The following is an 18,916-nucleotide window of genomic DNA, read 5'->3' as shown; positions in this document are numbered from 1 at the left end:
ATCCACCTCAACAATAAACTGCCGTTCAGGATCTGGAAGAGAAAGAACAGGAGCAGTGATGAAACGGGACTTTATAACATCAAAGGCCTCCTGAGCTCGACTGTTCCATATGAACGGTACCTTAGGAGAGGTGAGAGCTGTTAAGGGTGCAGCGACCGAGCTGAAGTTCCGGATGAATCGCCTATAGAAGTTGGCGAACCCCAAGAACCGCTGCAGAGCCTTTCTAGAGTTGGGGATTGGCCACTCGGCCACGGCCCTTACCTTAGCAGGATCAGCCTTGATTCCCTCCGTCGAGACAATATGCCCCAGGAACGAAACAGACTTAGTGTGGAACACGCACTTCTCCGCCTTGACATAAAGCTGGTTCTCCAGCAGCCGCTGCAGCACCTGTCGAACATGCTGAGTGTGTACCTGCTTGGAAGGGGAAAAGATGAGGATATCATCAAGGTACACAAAGACAAATCTATTCACCATGTCTCTCAGCACGTCATTGACCAGGGCCTGGAAGACAGCCGGGGCATTAGTGAGCCCGAATGGTAGGACCCGGTATTCAAAGTGTCCCGTGGGTGTGTTAAATGCGGTCTTCCACTCATCCCCCTCACGTATCCGGACCAAGTGATAGGCGTTGCGGAGGTCTAGCTTAGTAAAGACCTTGGCTCCCTGCAATAACTCAAAGGCAGAAGACATCAAAGGCAGAGGGTACCTGTTCTTAACAGTGATGTCATTAAGACCTCTGTAGTCAATGCAAGGACGCAGAGAGCCATCCTTCTTTTTAACAAAGAAGAACCCAGCCCCAGCCGGGGAGGAAGAGGGACGGATGAGGTCGGCTTTTAAAGACTCTTGAATGTACCTGTCCATGGCCTCTCTTTCCGGACGTGAAAGGGAATACAACCGACCCCTGGGCGGAGAAGAGCCTGGGAGGAGCTCGATGGCACAATCATATGGTCGGTGGGGAGGTAAGGAAGTAGCACGGGACTTGCTGAAGACCTGACGCAGATCGTGATATTCCGACGGGACTCCGGAGAGATCTACAGCTTCGACCTGCAACACATGAGAAACAGAACCAGAACACGGGGCAGGACCAAGACACAAAGCAAGACAAGACGGACTCCAAGATAACACAGAACTAGTTGACCAATCAACATGAGGATTGTGTTTGGTTAGCCACGGGTGCCCCAATACTACAGGAGCACTCGGGGAGTCAAATAAATATAAACTAATATCCTCACGGTGATTGCCAGAAATAATTAAACTTACAGAAGGAGTGGAATGGGTGATGGAGGTGATGGTAAGACCATTGAGGAAGCGGACAGTGATAGGAGAGGAAAGAGGGATAGCCGGAATGCCCCAGGACTCAGCGGTGGTGCTGTCTAAAAAATTGCCCTCGGCTCCGGAGTCGATCAGGGCAGAGCACGAATGGACGACATCTCCGAATTGTAGAGAGGCTGGCAGTGAGGTACGGTATGTGGGGGTGTCAGAGCAAGGGATAGTGCCCACCAGAATCCCCCGTACTACTGGTGAGCGGGGGCTTTTAACGGACACCGGACAGCCTGATGACCCGGTTTCCCACAGTACAGGCACAAGCCCCTAGCCAACCGATGTCGTTTCTCCTGTGTGGTTAGCCGCAGATGCCCCAACTGCATCGGCTCCTGATCCGGAATGGGAGGAGGGGTGTGGAGCAAGTTTGAAAAGCCCTCCTCAGCCCTCCAGGAGGAACAGGTCGCTCGCCGATGTTGGCGGCGGCGGAGGCGGCCCTCAACACGGAGAGCAAGGTCAACCAGGGCGTCGAAGTCATGAGGGAGGTCATGAGTGGCGATTTCGTCCTGAATCTCATCATCCAGACCGTCCCGGAACCTCGCTCGGAGAGCTGCTTCGTTCCAAGCGCAGACCGCTGCTAGGGTCCTGAATTGAACAGAGTAGTCAGTCACTGAACGCCCGTTCTGGCTTAGCTGGGCCAAAAGAGAAGCTGCCTCATCCCCGTGAGCTGACCGATCGAACAGCTTGGTCATCTCATTACGAAAGTCATCAAAAGTGGCACAAAAGGCAGCACGTGCATCCCACACAGCGGTGGCCCAGTCTCGGGCCCTGCCCTTAAGAAGTGTAATCACAAATGCCACTCTGGACTCCTCAGTGGCGTAACGGCGTGGCTGGAGAGCGAAGACCAGTGAACACTGAGACAAGAAAGATCGGCAGGAGTTGGGGTCCCCGTCATATTGTGGTGGACAATTAGCGTGCGGCTCATGATCAGGGTGGAGAGGGAAGGCTGCCTGCCTACCGGCTCTGAGGTTTAGCTGTAGATCCTGGACTAGATCATTGAGTTCCGCAACACGAGCCGTCAGAAACTCAACCTCTTGTGAAGTGGCAGTTAATTGAGTAGCCTGTTGTCCTAGGAGAATGCCCTGCTGGGTCACTGCATTTCTCACTTGATCTGCACCTGCTGAATCCATAACTGGTCAGACCGTTCTGTCAGGAAGAAACCACAGATTCAATATGCAGGTGAAGATTTATTTTAACTTCAAAAATCAAAAATGCCTCAGACAGAGGATCAAAAATATAAAAGAAAAAGCACTGAATAAAAAGGGTAATTCAGGCAGCAGTAACTAGTACTGGACTGTAGTTCAATTGAATGTCCACAAGGTGGCGGACTCGTGGAGGTGGTGAGTATCCAGGCTTAGTGGGCGGAGCAGCCGGAAGACGAGCAGCTGCAGGTGGCCGGATGTCGGCAGGCGATGGAGTCCGAGCGCCCCAAGCAATGACACCGAAGATAGCCTGACAGGGCAGAAGAGAGATGAGCAGAGAGGGCGAACGAAAACCGAAACTAATCTCTATGGAGCCAGATAGATAACGTTACACAAGACAAGACAGGATAAACGCGGGTCTAGAGCGAGTGAACTCGCGAAACACACAAGACGGTCTGACAAAGACAAGGAGGCAAGCGGGAATTAAATAGAGGAGAAGATCAAGGAGCTACAGGTGACAATAATTGTTTAATAAGTGAATAACAAGGAGGTGGGGAAAAGGAAACGCTGACGGAAGAGCACATGGCGAACTGTCAAAACAAAGAGCATGTGCTCCGTGACGAAACATGAAGGCGACACGCAAGAAAACAAAATCACAAACAGGTAGGTCTAACACACTCCTCACATAGGGACCATTGAAATAAAGTGTTGCCAATGATTTATGAAGATATAGACTACAAACAAGTTGAATTATGCGCCAGTGCAGTTAAATAGATATACTTGGTCAAATTCCTTGAAATATTACCTAAGTTTAGTAAATAAAATGTCTTAAAATAAATATAACACTTATTCCAAAAACAAAATGTGCTTTGTCACTAAAAATCAAATATAAGTATGATTGAGTGTTGTTTTAATGGGCGAACATGTAACAAGTTACTACAGCTAAACTAAGAATAAGTGTGATTATTAAGCCTTTTATAACAGGCAAATCTAAAACAAGTTCATTCATTTTCTTTTCAGCTTATTTCCTTTATTAACCCAGGGTTCCCACAGTGGAATGAACCGCCAATTTATCCAGCATTTGTTTACGCAGCGGATGCCCTTCCAGCTGCAACCCATCACTTGCAAACACTCATGCACTGGCATTCAAACACATACAGTACGGACAATTTAGCTTACATAATTCACCTACAGCACGTTTTTGGACTGTGGGGGAAACCGAATTACTCGAAGGAAAACCACACAAACACAGGGAGAACAAGGAAACTCCATGCAGAAATGCCAACTGACCCAGGAAAGGCTCGAACCAGCGACCTCCTTGCTGTGAGGCGACAGTCCTACCCACTGCGCTATTAAACCAAGTTATTAGAGCTAAAATTGTCCTAAAAATACAAGGCTGGTCTTAAATTATGCCTTTAAATGCATTTAAGCTAAATTTACAGTTTTAATGCATGATCAAGCTCATACAATCTGATTTTACATAGTAATTTTTTCTTAAAAGATCAATAGGTTTTTACAGTGAGGTTGTCCAGATGAAGGTCAAGAGGACCTTTTCAGTCATAGCGAGAGAAGCTGATCAATCCAGTTATGCGATTACTATATTTCTAAATGTGAAATGTTTGCTGATTTAGTTTAACGATCTTTCTTTGTGCTTTGTGCACAAAATAAAACACTTTTTTTTAGATTATTTTAAAACATAGTTGTTGGTTTTTTAGCAGAAAAAGGAGCTTCACTATTTATAAGTGACAACCCAGTCTTAAATGTTAAGAAAATTGTATTAGATCTATAGCATGAGCCAGTTTCTATATTATAAGCCAGTTATATTATGAGTTGCATTATATTTCAGCTGCACAGTTCAAACCCAGTGTATTCTGTAACACTATTACTCTGGCTTTTAATGAAATGAATAGAAAGCAAATTAGGTCCCAGCCAGGGCGAACACTGATTACCATAATGATGACTTACAACTATTTACACTTTTATCCCACAATGCGGCCTGATACAGCTATTTTTAACAATGCTACAGCAAGTGAACTAGTCTGCATCTCACAGTAAACATTAAAAAGCAGCATTGAACTGTAAGGAATGACTTAAACCTTGTACATCTTGTCAACATCTTAAAGTATTGAGGTTTCATTTCAAAAAGCGTCAACATCCTGCAATAGTCTCTTCCCCGGTATACACTTGACTTTTATTTAAAAAGACACAATTGAATTGAGCTGCTTTTTGATTTGTTTATGCATCTCTTTTAGGATATCTTGGCATCCATGATAAACAGCACGGTGACAAGCAGGCCTCCTGTGACATTGCGCCTCGTCTTCCCTGCCAGTCAGTGCGGTTCGCTCATTGGTAAAGGAGGCTCGAAGATCAAAGAGATCAGAGAGGTAGATATTCTAGGTGGAGGTTTAATTGTCAGCAAACGCACAGGGTTTGTGATGCAGGTCACAGCGGCTCCCAGATGATGCACCGAATGATCCGTTAAACAATTAGTTTCCGTTGTCTCAGCGGCAGGCAGAAACACTTAACATCAGCATGATTGATTGTCCTCATCAAGACAGAACTTTTTATTCCTGAGCACAGGGGGCCGCTCGCCTCACACTTCCGCTAAATCCACACGTTATGAGATGCAGCACCCCTGAGCTGTAATTTGCTAAACTCTTGAACCCGCTCACTTTTCCTCCAACTTATCTATTCACGGTTTGCGCTGATGGAAAACAAAGCGATCCATCTCGCAAGCGGAACAATTTGTTGTCATTTAGCTGCTGAAATTGACGTGAGGAGGACACTGGCTTTAGCTTGAAGGCTTTGTTTTTTTTATTCGGCTGGTGGATCACATTGAATAAATATAGCTGTCCTCACTGCTGAGGGCTGTGAGGGGTGAACTGGCTGCTTTCATTCCCAGTTGCTATGAATGTCTAGGACAGGACGGCCCACCAAAGGCCTAAATAGACTCACATTTATATACAGTATCCAAATAGCGTGACCTAAATAACTGGCCAGACGATAACAATGTCAGTTCTAGACATGAGAATAGCTGTAATCCCAAAAGGGACTGTATGGCACACTTTTTTTGCCACTTTCTTTGAAAATAAGTCTAAATTTGTACACTCCACTTCCTCGGTGCTAAGATTAGAAATGGTGTGATTGCTTTTGCTTGTCCTGTTGTAATTATGCAAATAAGTTAGAACTTTGTGGATGCTAGATGTTATTTAGATAAAAAAGTGCTTGAGAAATATCCATATAACATACATTTTTGCATTTCCCAACTGTAAATTATAATAATATAGGTATAAAGACATTTCAGATGAAAATATATACTCATTAAAGGACTTAGAATGTCATTTAGCAGTCTGATATATTACATGTTATATTATAACACTCCCAAATGTAACACATTACATATCAGACCATTCACCCATGTGTCAAATAAAGTTCAGTTCATGTTCTGTGCTAATGGTGTGAACCTAGTGTGTGGGGTTACCAAACTTTTCAGCCCATAACCCACAAAATGTCAATGCCACTGACCTGTGACCCTCACTATCCCCGAAGGTGGTTAACAAACATTACGTGCAATGGTGCACATACATAAATAGACCTAAATTCAAAATGTTTTTTTATTTTTTTATTTGCACATTGGTGTTTTTAGGCTAGTGTATTGTTTTTTTTGTAGGTTATACTGTAGTTATTCATTCATTCATTCATTCATTTTCTTTTCGGCTTAGTCCCTTTATTATTCAGGGGTCGCCACAGCATGGGGAGAACATACTGACTCCACTTAAAAATGCAAACTGTCCCAACCAGGGCTCGAACTTGCGACCCTCTTGCTGTGTTGGGGTTTTGCTACCCACTGCGCCACAGTGACTTCAAGGTTATAGTTAAAATATGGTAATTCTAATAGGTTAGTAATCAGGGGTTGCCATAGCGGAATGAACTGCCACCTTATACAGCATTTGTTTTACGCAGCAGACGCCCGGCCAGTTTAGCTTAATTAATTCACCTACAGCACATGTCTTTGGACTGTGGGGGAACCAGAGCACCCAGAGGAAACTCACACGAACATGGGGAAAACATGCAGACTCCACACAGAAATGCAAACTGACCCAACAAAGGCTCGAACTAGTGACCTTCTTGGTGTGAGGCGATCGTGCTACCCACTGCGCCACCGTGACTCCAAGGTTATAGTTAAAATATGGTAATTCTAATAGTTTAATATAATTTGTTTGATTTTTGGAAATCACCAAGCAACCCCTCCTGATTGTTTTCACTTTTGAAACCACTGTGTAAGACTAAGGAGAAATGCTCCGGTTTTCCCCACAGTCCAAAGACATGCGGTACAGGTGGATTGGGTAGGCTAAATTGTCCGTAGTGCATGAGTGTGTGTGTGAATGTGTGTGTGGATGTTTCCCAGAGATCGAAAAACCACTGGGCATTCGCTGTGTAAAAACTTGCTGGATAAGTTGGCGGTTCATTCCGCTGTGGCGACCCCGGATTAATAAAGGGACTAAGCCGACAACAAAATGAATGAATGAATGAATGAATGTGAAGCGACAGGTCAGATGCAGCATGTCCAAATTTCTGTCATACTTACACGGCCAGGTCTAGGGGATGGCTAAGGTAAATTCTTCTTGTGCCAATCCATCATCCTGAGAGTACTACATTTTTGTGATAGTGTACAATATTTAAAAAACATATAAACAACAAATTAGTTACAAATGTGAAATACTAAAAATATAGTGTAGTTTAGTGCACTTAGCAGCACACACACTTATACCTCACAAAGACTCTCCTAGGTGACAAGACACATTATTGAAGTTCTAATCTAATAACTCTAATGAAAAAGGCATTACTAATTAAGCATAATAATTCTTAATGTGTGCAAAACTGCTTTGCAATCCAATCAAAAGTCTGACCAACAGTACATAATTACACTGCTCCACCATATGCATACTATCTATAATTATACCATTCAAAGCATAACCTTTTAATGCTTGTAAAATAAATTAGAATTCAAATATAGCACCCAGATCGTTGCAAATCTTGTCTTGTGGCTTTGATATAGAAATGAGGTAAGTTTATAAAGTAATTATAACTCAGATCAATATTTAATGTTTGTGAATTTATTTAATTGCTCATTATCATTAAATATACTCACTCAGACAGGCCAAGCTGGACTGCAAATGTGAAGCATGACTTACTTCTTGTAACAGTCAATACTAAAATAAGTATGAATGCTGTTACTTGTGGCTTTTCTAATCATCCCGTCCAGCATGTGTTGACTGAGAGCGTTGTTATGTGTCAGAGCACAGGTGCCCAGGTCCAGGTCGCAGGAGACCTACTGCCAGACTCGACTGAGAGAGCTGTGACCATCTCTGGCACCCCACACGCCATCACCCAATGCGTGAAACACATCTGCACCGTCATGCTGGAGGTTTGTCACTATGCTCTTTTTTAATTGAAAATCAGAGCGACTATGCATGATTTCCCTCGTGCTTAAATGTTTTTTCAGGTGGGGAATATTTTTCAGCTCTTTCTAACCTTCACGCTTCATTTGCATTCACTTTCAGTGCATGCACTACATGTTAAATGTTCCTACTTGCTTCATTAGTTCTCAGCATCCAACCTTGGATGCCTTTGTTTTGCAGAATTTTTCCCTCGCTCACATTAACTTTAGGTTTTGAATAATAAAATCCAGTGAGGCTTAATAGAGCTCTGGACACATACTGACTAGCGCCTCTGCATTTTTGTCCTGTCTTCCTTATTTAGTCACCACCTAAAGGAGCCACCATTCCATACCGACCCAAACCCTCTGCAGGTGGCGGCCACACAGTGTTGACGCAACCGCATGCTGCGACGGTGAGTTTTCCATCCATCTCTTAATGCAAAAGCCGTATGATCGAAACGGCCCTTCACAAGCATTAATGATTCCATAGCTCCCTGCAGTCCCAGTGGGGTGCTGTTAGTGTGGATGTTTACACTAATGATTACACCAAGATCAGCTGGCGAAATAAATCTAACCCCTAGACGCAATCAGTAATTCAGTCACCAATGGGGCCCTTGGACCATGCCAAGTGCTCTGAAACATGCAGATCAGCATCACTTTGAATCACTAATTCAGATCTGTAGGTGTTTGAATTGGATCCCTTCTTACTAATTGTTGTAAACACAGCTGTATATAGCAGGAGGAAACAATTCATTCATCAGTATTCCATTCTATTTTAATGTTCAAACATTGTAAATTATATGGCAAGCCTTTTTATCATTTAATTGATTAATATCTACTCTTATGCTTCTTGTACATTGGTAAAAGTATAAAGTATAAAGGTCTACTTTATCAGCAACAGTTCATCCATTCATTTTTTTTCTGCTTAGTCTCTTTATTCATCAAAAGTCACCACAGCAAAATGAACCACCATCTTATCCAGCATATGTTTTACACAGAGGATGCCCTTCCAGCTGTAACTTAGTACAAGGAAACACCCATACAGTCTCACATGTACACACTTATTCACTACGGCCAATTTAGTTTATTCAATTCACATATACTGCATGTCTTTGGACTCTGGGGGAAACCGGAGCACTCCAAGTCTACGTAAAACAACTAGCAGGAGTGGAAACCTTTTTTAAAGGTACTCTTACTTTTTTATGAGACACTAGAACAGGGGTGCCCAAACTTTTGCTTATGAAGGGCCAAAAACCAAACTTGATTGAGGGTGGTGGGCCGAGGGTAAATATATAATTAAAGCTGCTATGGTGATTTGCTAATGTATTATTATTCAAAAATAAATGGAAAAAGTACTTTAATTGAATGAATAATTATACTTTTTTGTTTACATTTTATAATAAACTTCTTATTAAAAAATATTGCTCTGCATTGTCCTCTATCTTCGAATGATAGAGCATTTACATTTTTAAAAATCTAATTTATGCACAACCTTTAATTGAAACATTTAATTTCAGTTGGGTTTTTTTGTAGCTCAACAATTAAACAAACAAACAAAAGCTTACGTTTAACTGGAAATGACGAACTCTGTTGAAGGCGTTCGCCTCAACCTTCCTATCATTCTAAATCTCTTCTCAGATGGCATAGAGGGCCAAATCAATGCGCCATTGTTTGCCCGCGGGCCCTAGTTTGGGCATCTCTGCACTAAAACTTATTTACAGGATTGGGAGTTTATCCCTTAAAAAAGCTAAAAAACTAAAAATAAGTCCTGTGAGGCTTTGAGGACCAATTTATAATTCAGAATTGATTCCATAAGTGGAATCGAATCCTCTTTTCAGTTTGAAAGAGCTAATTAACAGTTTATGATTAGAAATTGCTTGATAATAATAGACTCTTTCATTCATTCATTCATTCATTTTACTCATTATTTATTTTACTTTACGACTTAGCCTTTTTATTCATCAGGGCTCACCACAGTGGAATGAACGGCCAAGTTATCCACAACGGCCAGTTTAGTTTATTCAATTCACCTGTATCACATGTCTTTAGACTGTGGGGAGAACATGCAAACTCCACACAGAGATGCCAACTAACCCAGCTGGGATTCGAACCAGCAACCTTGTTGTGGTGAGGCGACAGTGCTAACCACTGAGCCACCATGTCGCTCCAAAAAATAGACTATGTAAATATTCATTCGTTAATTTTTTTTTTCGGCTTAGACCCTTTATTAATCAGGGGTGGCCACAGCAAAATAAACTGCCAACTTATGCAGCATATGTTTTACGCAGCGGATGCCCTTCCAGTCGCAACCCAACACTGTGAAACACCCATACACTCTTGCATTTACACTCATACAGTACGGCCAATTTAGCTTGATGAATTCACCTATAGCGCATGTCTTTTTTCTGGGGTGGAAACCAGAGCACCCGGAGGTAACCCACGTGAACACGGGGAGAACATGCAAACTCCACAAAGAAATGCCAACTAACCCAGCTAGGACTCTAACCAGCGACCTTCTTGCTATGAGGCGACAATGCTAACCACTGAGCTACCGTGCCATCCTAAATAATAGACTATGAAAACATAATATGGATTAACACGTTTTATTTGTTAAAGTTAATGCTGCTTGCTTTAGTTTTTAACTTAATTTCTAAAACTAATGCTGACATACTGTATTTGTACATGTGTTTTTTTTATGTACGTGCCTTATTTAAATATTACAAGTAGCTATTACAAGTAGCTTTACAAGTAGCTATCTTACTAGTCACAACTGCTTACTTGTCTTATGTTAAGAATATAAATAGTCTAAATTTAAGAGAAGAAAGTTTTTGGTCATCCAGTCTTTAACAACGTTAATACACTCACTTAACTTAGACAGTTCAGACGTCTCATCGGGTTTTGTTGAAATATAAAATTGAGTATCATCTGCATAGCAGTGAAAGCTGATCCCGTGTCTTCTAATAATGTCTCCCAGAGGTAGCTTGTATATTGTAAACAGCAAAGGGCCTAAAACTGATCCATGAGGCACCCCATACTTTACTGGCCTGAAAGTTGTCCATTTATGTTTATAAACTGGTAACGGTCAGTTAAGTATGACTTGAACTATAAAAAAGCCTGTCCCAGGACACTTGTAGAAGTTAAGCGATCTATGAGCCTATTTTGGCCTATGGTGTAAATGCAGAACTTACATCAATTAAAACAAAAACATTTTAACAAGTGTTATCACCCAAAAAATTTGTATTAATACCTGTTTAATAAGTGTTAGTAGCTACTCAATAAGTACCTTTATCTAATAAATATGTAATAAGTATTGGTATCTAAAAAATAAGCGCTAGTGCCTAAAGCTAAAATATAATATTCTAGTCAGAATGGTTTATATAATAAATGTTAAAACAGTTTGGCATAAAAATACAAACCAAATTCTGACCCTTTATTTTTGACATCTCCTCTTGGTATATTGTCCAAAGGGCTCCTGCCATTCATTTGAGTGGTCATGACATTTAGTTTGACTGAGGTGAGGACTGCAAAGGCTAGATGTCTGTATAATGAAAAATCATGTCAGCTTCAAGCTTCATTTGACTCTGCAAGATTAAAAATTGAGTTCTGTGTTTATGTTTTAGCTGTGACTGGTGGCAACATGGGGTGTACATGTGATGCCCCCTTGTGGTTACATTAATATGAACTTAATCATAATTGCACCTGACATATTTAAGTATGTTCAGAATAAATGTGTAAAGTCTGGTCCACTTTGACATTTATTCTGACCAATCATCATCACATTACCACAGACAGACTGTTTCACTGGTAGAGTGTTATTTCTATTTTATTTTAGGTTGTACCTAGGTTTTATTTTTGATTATACTTTTTGCTTAATATATTTTTTTATGATCATAAACAAACAATTACTGCACTTTACACTCTTAGAAAAATACCAAAAAAGTACATTCATGGCAACACGGTGGCTCAGTGGTTTGCAATGTCGCCACACAGCAAGAAGGTCCCGGGTTTAAGTCCCGGCTGGATCAGTTGGCTTTCTGTGTAAAGTTTGCATGTTCTCTTCAGGTTTGCGTGGGTTTCCTCCAGGTGCTCCAGTTTACCCCACAGTCCAAAGACATGCGGTATAGGTGAATTGAATAAAAAACTTAATTGGTTGTAGTGAATTTAGAACATTTGTCAGATTTTTGTGAATCTAAAATAACAAATAATTTGTATAAACAGTGCATCCGTCTTCCTAAACTGCTGGTATAAGAACTCAATAAGCAAAATCAACTTATTTCAAAAAGGACTGATTATTTAAAACTGCAAAATAATTGTTTTCTTGTAGATGTCAACCTTAAAAACTGACCTGGCCACTCTAGTTGTGCCTTACACGAGCCCATTGCATCAATGTGGTACCTGTTAAACAATTATTTCTTTTTTTATCCAGTACTTTATTCCTTTAAGTGATCTCATCTGAGCTTTTGATTTTTATAAAAGATTTCTAGGTTTTATGAAATGTGTATCATATAAACTGCAGATGGTTTTGGGCATAGCATGTCGTCTGAGCCTGACTAATGACCGAGCAGCAAATAGACGGATGTTATTTGAACTAACTTAAATGCTTTATCTGTTTCACAGGCATTTGCTATTCCAGGACAGTTTGCCATTCCACCCCAAGACGTGAGTGTTCGTCCTGCTGGCTGATCAGTATCATTCACGGCACAGCACACTTCACAACACCACTGCAGTGTCTCCCAGCCCTTGCACAACCACAAATATCCCACTGTGTTCCTCACACACACCTGAGAGCCAATCTCCCTTTCCCTCCAAACACACTCAATCCTTCACTAACTTAGGGCTTCCTTCAAACGAGAATACCAGATTATGATGGTCTCTGCCCACCGTTTCTTTAATATGTGCTGTAGTGTCACTAACATTGGTTATTTCGCATCACGGTTAGGACACAAATAAAGAACGTGTGTTAAATCAATCCATTACACAAATGCTATAATTACAGCAGTTGCAATGCAGCACTGTATTGATTAAACCCTACACATTATGGATAGGGATTGATTTAAACCTCTAAATTTAACTAGAACAGTTCAGTAACGTAATCACGCCTAACTGTTTCCAATACAGAATCTATTATGTGGTGCAGTGGTGTAAAGTAACAAATTACAAATAATCAAATTACTGTAATTGAGTAGTTTTTTCTCAGGAATTGTAATTTACTAAGTAGTTTTAAAAATGTGTACTTTTACTTCTCCTTGAGTACATCTTAGTGCAGTATTGGTACTTTTATTTCACTATTTTCCTTCTACTGCAGTCACTACTTTCTTTCTTTCTTGACTTTGGTGATTTGCTAAAGTAGAAAAATCAGTCCTTTAAGTCCTGTCTAATCAAATCACACACAGAACGTTAATTGCATCATACTGAACAACCTCAAGACATGGGCGCTTTATAAGTAACTGTTTGGAAGCAGTAAAAATGTCCAAGAAGATGTCCAAAATCTTTACACGCAATGACCCAGAGACTGTGTATAGACTGCATGTTACTAATGAGAAAATGAAGGATGTCGTCTGTATGATGACTGAAATCACCAAACAAATCACTAAATGGAACGAAAGAAGAATGGAAGAAAGGGCTGAATGAAGGAAGGAACGAAAAAGGAATGGAACGAAGGACTGAACAAAGTAAGGAAAGACCAAATGAATGAGGGTAGGATTCAAGGAAGGACTGAACAAACGAAGGAAGGAAAAACATAACGAAGGAAGGAAAAAAGTAACAAAGGAAGGAAGCAATGAAAGAAGGAAGCAATGAAGGAAGAAAGCAAGAAAGGAAGGAAAGAAGGAAGGAGGGAAGGAACAAAGTAACAAACGAAGCAACGAATGAACAAAGTAACGAACGAACAAAGTAACAATCAAACCAAGTAACGAACAAACAAAGTAATGTGCGAACAAAGAAACAAGTGAATGAAGCATTGAACAAACGAACAAATGAAGTAATGAACGAAGGAAGTAACGAATCAATGAACAAAGTAAAAAATTAACAAACAAAGTAACGAACAAACAAAGTAACAAACAAATGCAGTGACAAATGAAAGGAGTAACAAACAAATGAACGAACGAAGTAATGAATGAATGAAGTAACAAACAAAGGAACGAAGTAACAAACAAACGAAATAAAGAACAAACAAAGAACGAATGAATGAAGTAACAATCGAACAAAGTAACAGTTGAAAAAAGTAATGAACAAATAAAGTAATGAACGAAGTAGCAAACGAAATAACTAACAAATGAACAAAGTAACCAACAAATGAACAAAGTAACGAACAAACCAATGTGGTAACGAACAAAGTAACAAACAAATGAAGGAAGTATAGAACGAACAAACAAAGTAACGTACGAACCTAATTAAATGAGGAACAGGAGAACGAATGAATGCGTGAACGAATGAAGGAACAAATGAATGATGAAAAAATGAACAAACAAATAAATGAATGATGAAAGGCTAAACAGAACGAGCAAACAAAGAAAGGAATAAAGGAAGATAACTGAATGCACTAAAAAAATGCTACGTTTACACATACCTGCAAAAACCGCATATAAACGGATGAACTTTTCACTATGCAATACTCACTAATCATTACTCATTACTCTAGGTTACTTTTTACTCATACTTTGAGTTATATTTACAAAAGATACTTATACTCTACTTGCACTACATTTTTGGGCAAGTAATGGTACTTTTACTTTAGTATAATTTTTAAGTACTCTTTCCACCACTGATGTAGAAGATGAGAGGTAGAAAATGACAATTATATAATAATAATAATAATAATAATAATAATAATATATATATATATATATATATATATATATATATATATATATATATATATATATATATATATATATATATATATATAAATGAAATGAAATGAAATGAAATGAAATAGTGGCCTTAAGTGATAATTTGCTCTGAAACATATTAATGCTATATTGATGTAGTATGTTAATACTTGGAGAGTGTACATTTATTTAATTTGATAGACAAATGTGTTTAAGAATGACTGCTACTCTAATACAAGTAAGAATAACAAAAACAAAATATTAATAATCTATTATAATGTAATTAGTGTTTATACATATAATTTAAAAGCTTTTGTTGACTTCAATAAAAAGCTAATATTACATGAAGCATTTATTCAGACATCAACTTTGACCAATACTGCAGTTTCATTGCAACAGAGTAGCGATTTTAAGTCGATACAATATATAAAGCCACAGGTACGAAAAACTAGTATTACTAGTATTAAAAAACGAACAAAGAAACAGCAAGATACACAGTGGGGAAAATAAGTATTCAACACGTCACCATTTTTCTGAGAAAATATATTTCTAAAGTTGCTGTTGACTTAAAATGTCTACCAGATGTTGATAACAACAAGCAAGTCTATATAAGAAAAGCAACCAAATCTAGATTGTTCATGAATTAAGTTATGTGTAATAAAAGCAAATGACACGAGAAAAAAGTATTGAACACATAAAGGAAGGGTGTATAAAAAGGCAGTGAATGCCCAGACAGCAGCTGAAATTTCTTACACGGAAATGTAGTTATTCAGCAACCCTCCGCTTTTCCTCAGTGTAAATTAAGGGCAGTGGGTTGCTGAATAACCTATGAGAGCTTTCAGCTGTTGTCTGGGCTTTTACCGGCTTTTTACACCTCCCTTTCTTCATGTGTTCAATACTTTTTCCACCGTATCATTTAATTTTATTACACGTTACTTTATTTGTAAACTAATTAGATTTGTTTTCTTTTATGTGTATTTCTCAGGTTGTTGTCAACATCTGGTGAAATTTTTAAGTGAACAGCACCTTTAAAAAATATTTGTAAGAAATTTAACAAATTTTCTAAGAAAAATGCTGACATATTGAATACTTATTTCCCCCCACTGTAAATTCACACTGTGCAATATAGGCAAATTTATTTCAAGTCAGTGAACAATATTCAATAAAGTAAACAAACAGGTGTGAAAATGTATTTGTATTTGTGAGAAATCAATTATACTACAATACCTAAGAATACAAAATACTTTTAACAGGAGATAACTGCAGGGTGATTTGAACACTCTTTTTTCTTCACTTATAGTTATACAGTAGCACCCAGTAAATATGAATGAACATCAACAAGACTATGCTACAACTACAATGTACATTTCAACCACACATATTGTCATCAGTGTCATGTTATGTTACATTTATTTTTTTATATTAATTCACCCGCTTTCTTTACAGCTTTCTTTACACCCGCTTTTTTTTTATCTGATTACTTTTTTTTTTATCTGATTACCTGATATATAGAAATAAATCAATGCTAAAATTGAATTAATCTATATTAAAACTGAATCGCAAGCTCATGAAAGAAAGCAGATTGTCCAATTTGTGTCAATGCTCTACTCTAATAAAACCCATTAGCAAGATGGTCTGCTGATAACAAACAAGCGGGACAGGAAACCTGAACAAGATTATATTGAGTCAATTAAAAAGTACATTTTTAATGTTTAAATTAAAAAAATACATATTTTTTGTATAATTTTGCTGTTAGAAATGCAAAAGCCGAATAATCATTTAAAGCCCACTAATTAATCTGTGATTTAATTTAAAACTATTTTATTCAACTAAACTAATGTAATTGAACAATTATTTGATAAATGATTCTAATAATAATTAGATTAATAAAAATATACATTTTTCCTAATGTAACCTCAGTTACAGACTGAGAAATAAAGCTGCAAATATATGCTTTAATGTGAGACATGCATTAGATATGAAAGTTTTGCTTAAATTTGGAATATAAACCAGGCTACTGTGACAAGATTTAAAGGTAATGCAATGAAGCTCTGAGATATCCAGACTGTATAAAATAATTTAAATTATCATATATTTTTAGTTTCATAAACATGATTTTTAAGAAATTTGAGATTAACTCACTGTAAAAATTTAACCAGCAATTATAATATGTTCACAATTCATCCGAAATTCATTCTGAGTTGTGATTGGTCTTGCATGTAACATCTTTAACACTACCTCTGCAAAGACATCATCAAGTCATCTGTTAATTCTCAGTGACAGCTGGCTGAAACCCAGATATATGTCATAAACCCTGCAGAGCGACTTAGATGAATCATTTCACTCAAAACCTAAACACACCTCAAACTTTAACTCAATTCTGTACCTGCCCCACAAGCACTTTAATCCCCCTGAGGAAAAGCAAATCTAGTTTTTCGATCATCTTATTTGGGAGAAGTGGACGGTAAGTCCAGAGGGGGAACCTGATAGCTAATCAGATGTTGAAATTTTAATATGGGTGCAGTTCTGTCTGTGTGTTCCGAAATAATTCCATTTTGATTGGCTAGTTCTAACCTCCCTTCCTGCCCCCGCAGTTGACCAAGCTTCACCAGTTGGCTATGCAGCATATCCCCCTTACCTCCCTTGGGCAGAGCAACCCCACCTTCCCTGGTACGTACCCAAAACTCCCCAGGGAAGTCTGTCTCTCCCTCTGTCTGTCTCTCTCTCTCTCTCTCTTGATCTGTCTTTTTCCTTCGTCTGTCATGTCTCACCACCTCAACCGCATGTTCTACTTTTCTGAAGAAATTGAGGGCGAAGCTGTTTTTGTGGTAAGGCAACAAATATCATAACACTGCCAACATAATGCTGCACATGCCGTGCTATAGGATACCATCACTAACCAGCTCCAAAGCTTTATTCAGGGGCAGACTGGCCATCTGAAATTTCTCTGGACAATTTGGGCCCTTTGCTATTTGTGTATACTGTGTATATAAAATGAAAATATGTATTCAATAAGTAAATATTCAATAAGTAAATATATACAAGTTCATTAACAGGTTCTCTCTTTTTATTTATTTATTTATTATTTTTAGATATGGACTGCATTATAGGACCTTGATCTCTGCTCGGTTAAATTTTGATGATGAAAATTCAAAGTGACATTTATTTACCTTTTTTTTTTAAGTAATATTTTAGTAATATGAACTATTATATTTTATAATATAAGTAAGTCTATAGAGTAACTTTACCAGGCTTTAGTACTCTAATTAACAATACTAATACAGACGATGACACATCAAACTGTTATAAATGTCAGTTAAAGAGCACCTATGATGAAAATGAACTTTTGTAAGCTATTTGGGAACTGTGTGTAGGTATAGTGTTTCCACAGTCATATTGGAGTAATATAAACCTAACAATTATTTTTTAATTGCTTGATGTTAAAATAGGACCCAAATCCCAGTGATTTTAAGGAGATGTAGGAGTGCAACTATCTTTTCCAACTCTGTAAAGTTTTATAAACGTTTTTAAAACAGAGCATGTTTGTAATAAAAACAGTAAAATCGCTATGTAATTCTTAACCGCTATAATTACCACAACCACATGGTGTCAGTAAACGCTAATATGTGTGTGTACTGCAAAGGCATTTTTTGTGTGACTCATCGTTTCAGAAAGGCTTGAATAAACTCCACCACAAAGTTTCAATAGTGTCTGTTTCTATCACTGACTGCCGTTTATCTGACGTAACGCATGAGAAGCAGACATGCCATTGGGAACGGTGAGCGGGGAGAAGCAACTGCTTAAAGCCCCTGCAACACTGAACTTAGACACCAAAATGGGCAGATTCTGAAGGCTATAATAAATAATTGGTATTTTGGGTATTTTGAGCTGAAGCTTTACAGACACATTCTGGAGACACCAAAGGCTGATCTTACATATTGTAAAAGGATTAAAATAGGTGCCCTTTAAAGTCACTTTAAGGTCCCATAATGCAATCCAGAAGCATAAATACATGGAAACGAATGGAAAAATACAGAAAACTGATAATGAATGGATATTTTTTTTTATATACTATTTTATTTATAATAATTATGCTCTAGCATTTTAACAATGGACAGTACAAGGTAAATTGTAAAAGGGCTGAACATGAAGAGACTGAATGCAGCAATATTGTCAAGTTATTTAAA

General features: G+C 38.5%; 1 protein-coding gene across 14 annotated transcripts in view; it reads left to right on the top strand.

The window, feature by feature from the left end:
- zgc:110045 overlaps positions 1–18,916 on the top strand; it is a 46,631-nt gene that overhangs the window by 14,218 nt on the left and 13,497 nt on the right. For 6 of the 14 annotated variants that reach the window (XM_087278494.1, XM_087278492.1, XM_087278493.1 and 3 more), the window contains 5 exons: positions 4,712–4,843; positions 7,759–7,887; positions 8,223–8,312; positions 12,517–12,558; positions 17,324–17,399. In XM_087278494.1, coding sequence (XP_087134620.1) covers positions 4,712–4,843; positions 7,759–7,887; positions 8,223–8,312; positions 12,517–12,558; positions 17,324–17,399 — 469 coding nt within the window. Of the gene's footprint in view, positions 1–2,721; positions 3,123–4,711; positions 4,844–7,758; positions 7,888–8,222; positions 8,313–12,516; positions 13,072–17,323; positions 17,400–18,916 lie in introns of those variants that run through there. The other 8 variants (XR_015505411.1, XR_015505408.1, XR_015505410.1 and 5 more) reach the window with 3 other exon arrangements.

This window comes from Danio rerio, chromosome 13 (assembly GCF_052040795.2).
Source record: "Danio rerio strain M-AB ecotype USA chromosome 13, GRCz13ab, whole genome shotgun sequence".
NCBI lineage: Eukaryota > Metazoa > Chordata > Actinopteri > Cypriniformes > Danionidae > Danio > Danio rerio.
This window is presented reverse-complemented; position numbering and strand designations above follow the sequence as displayed.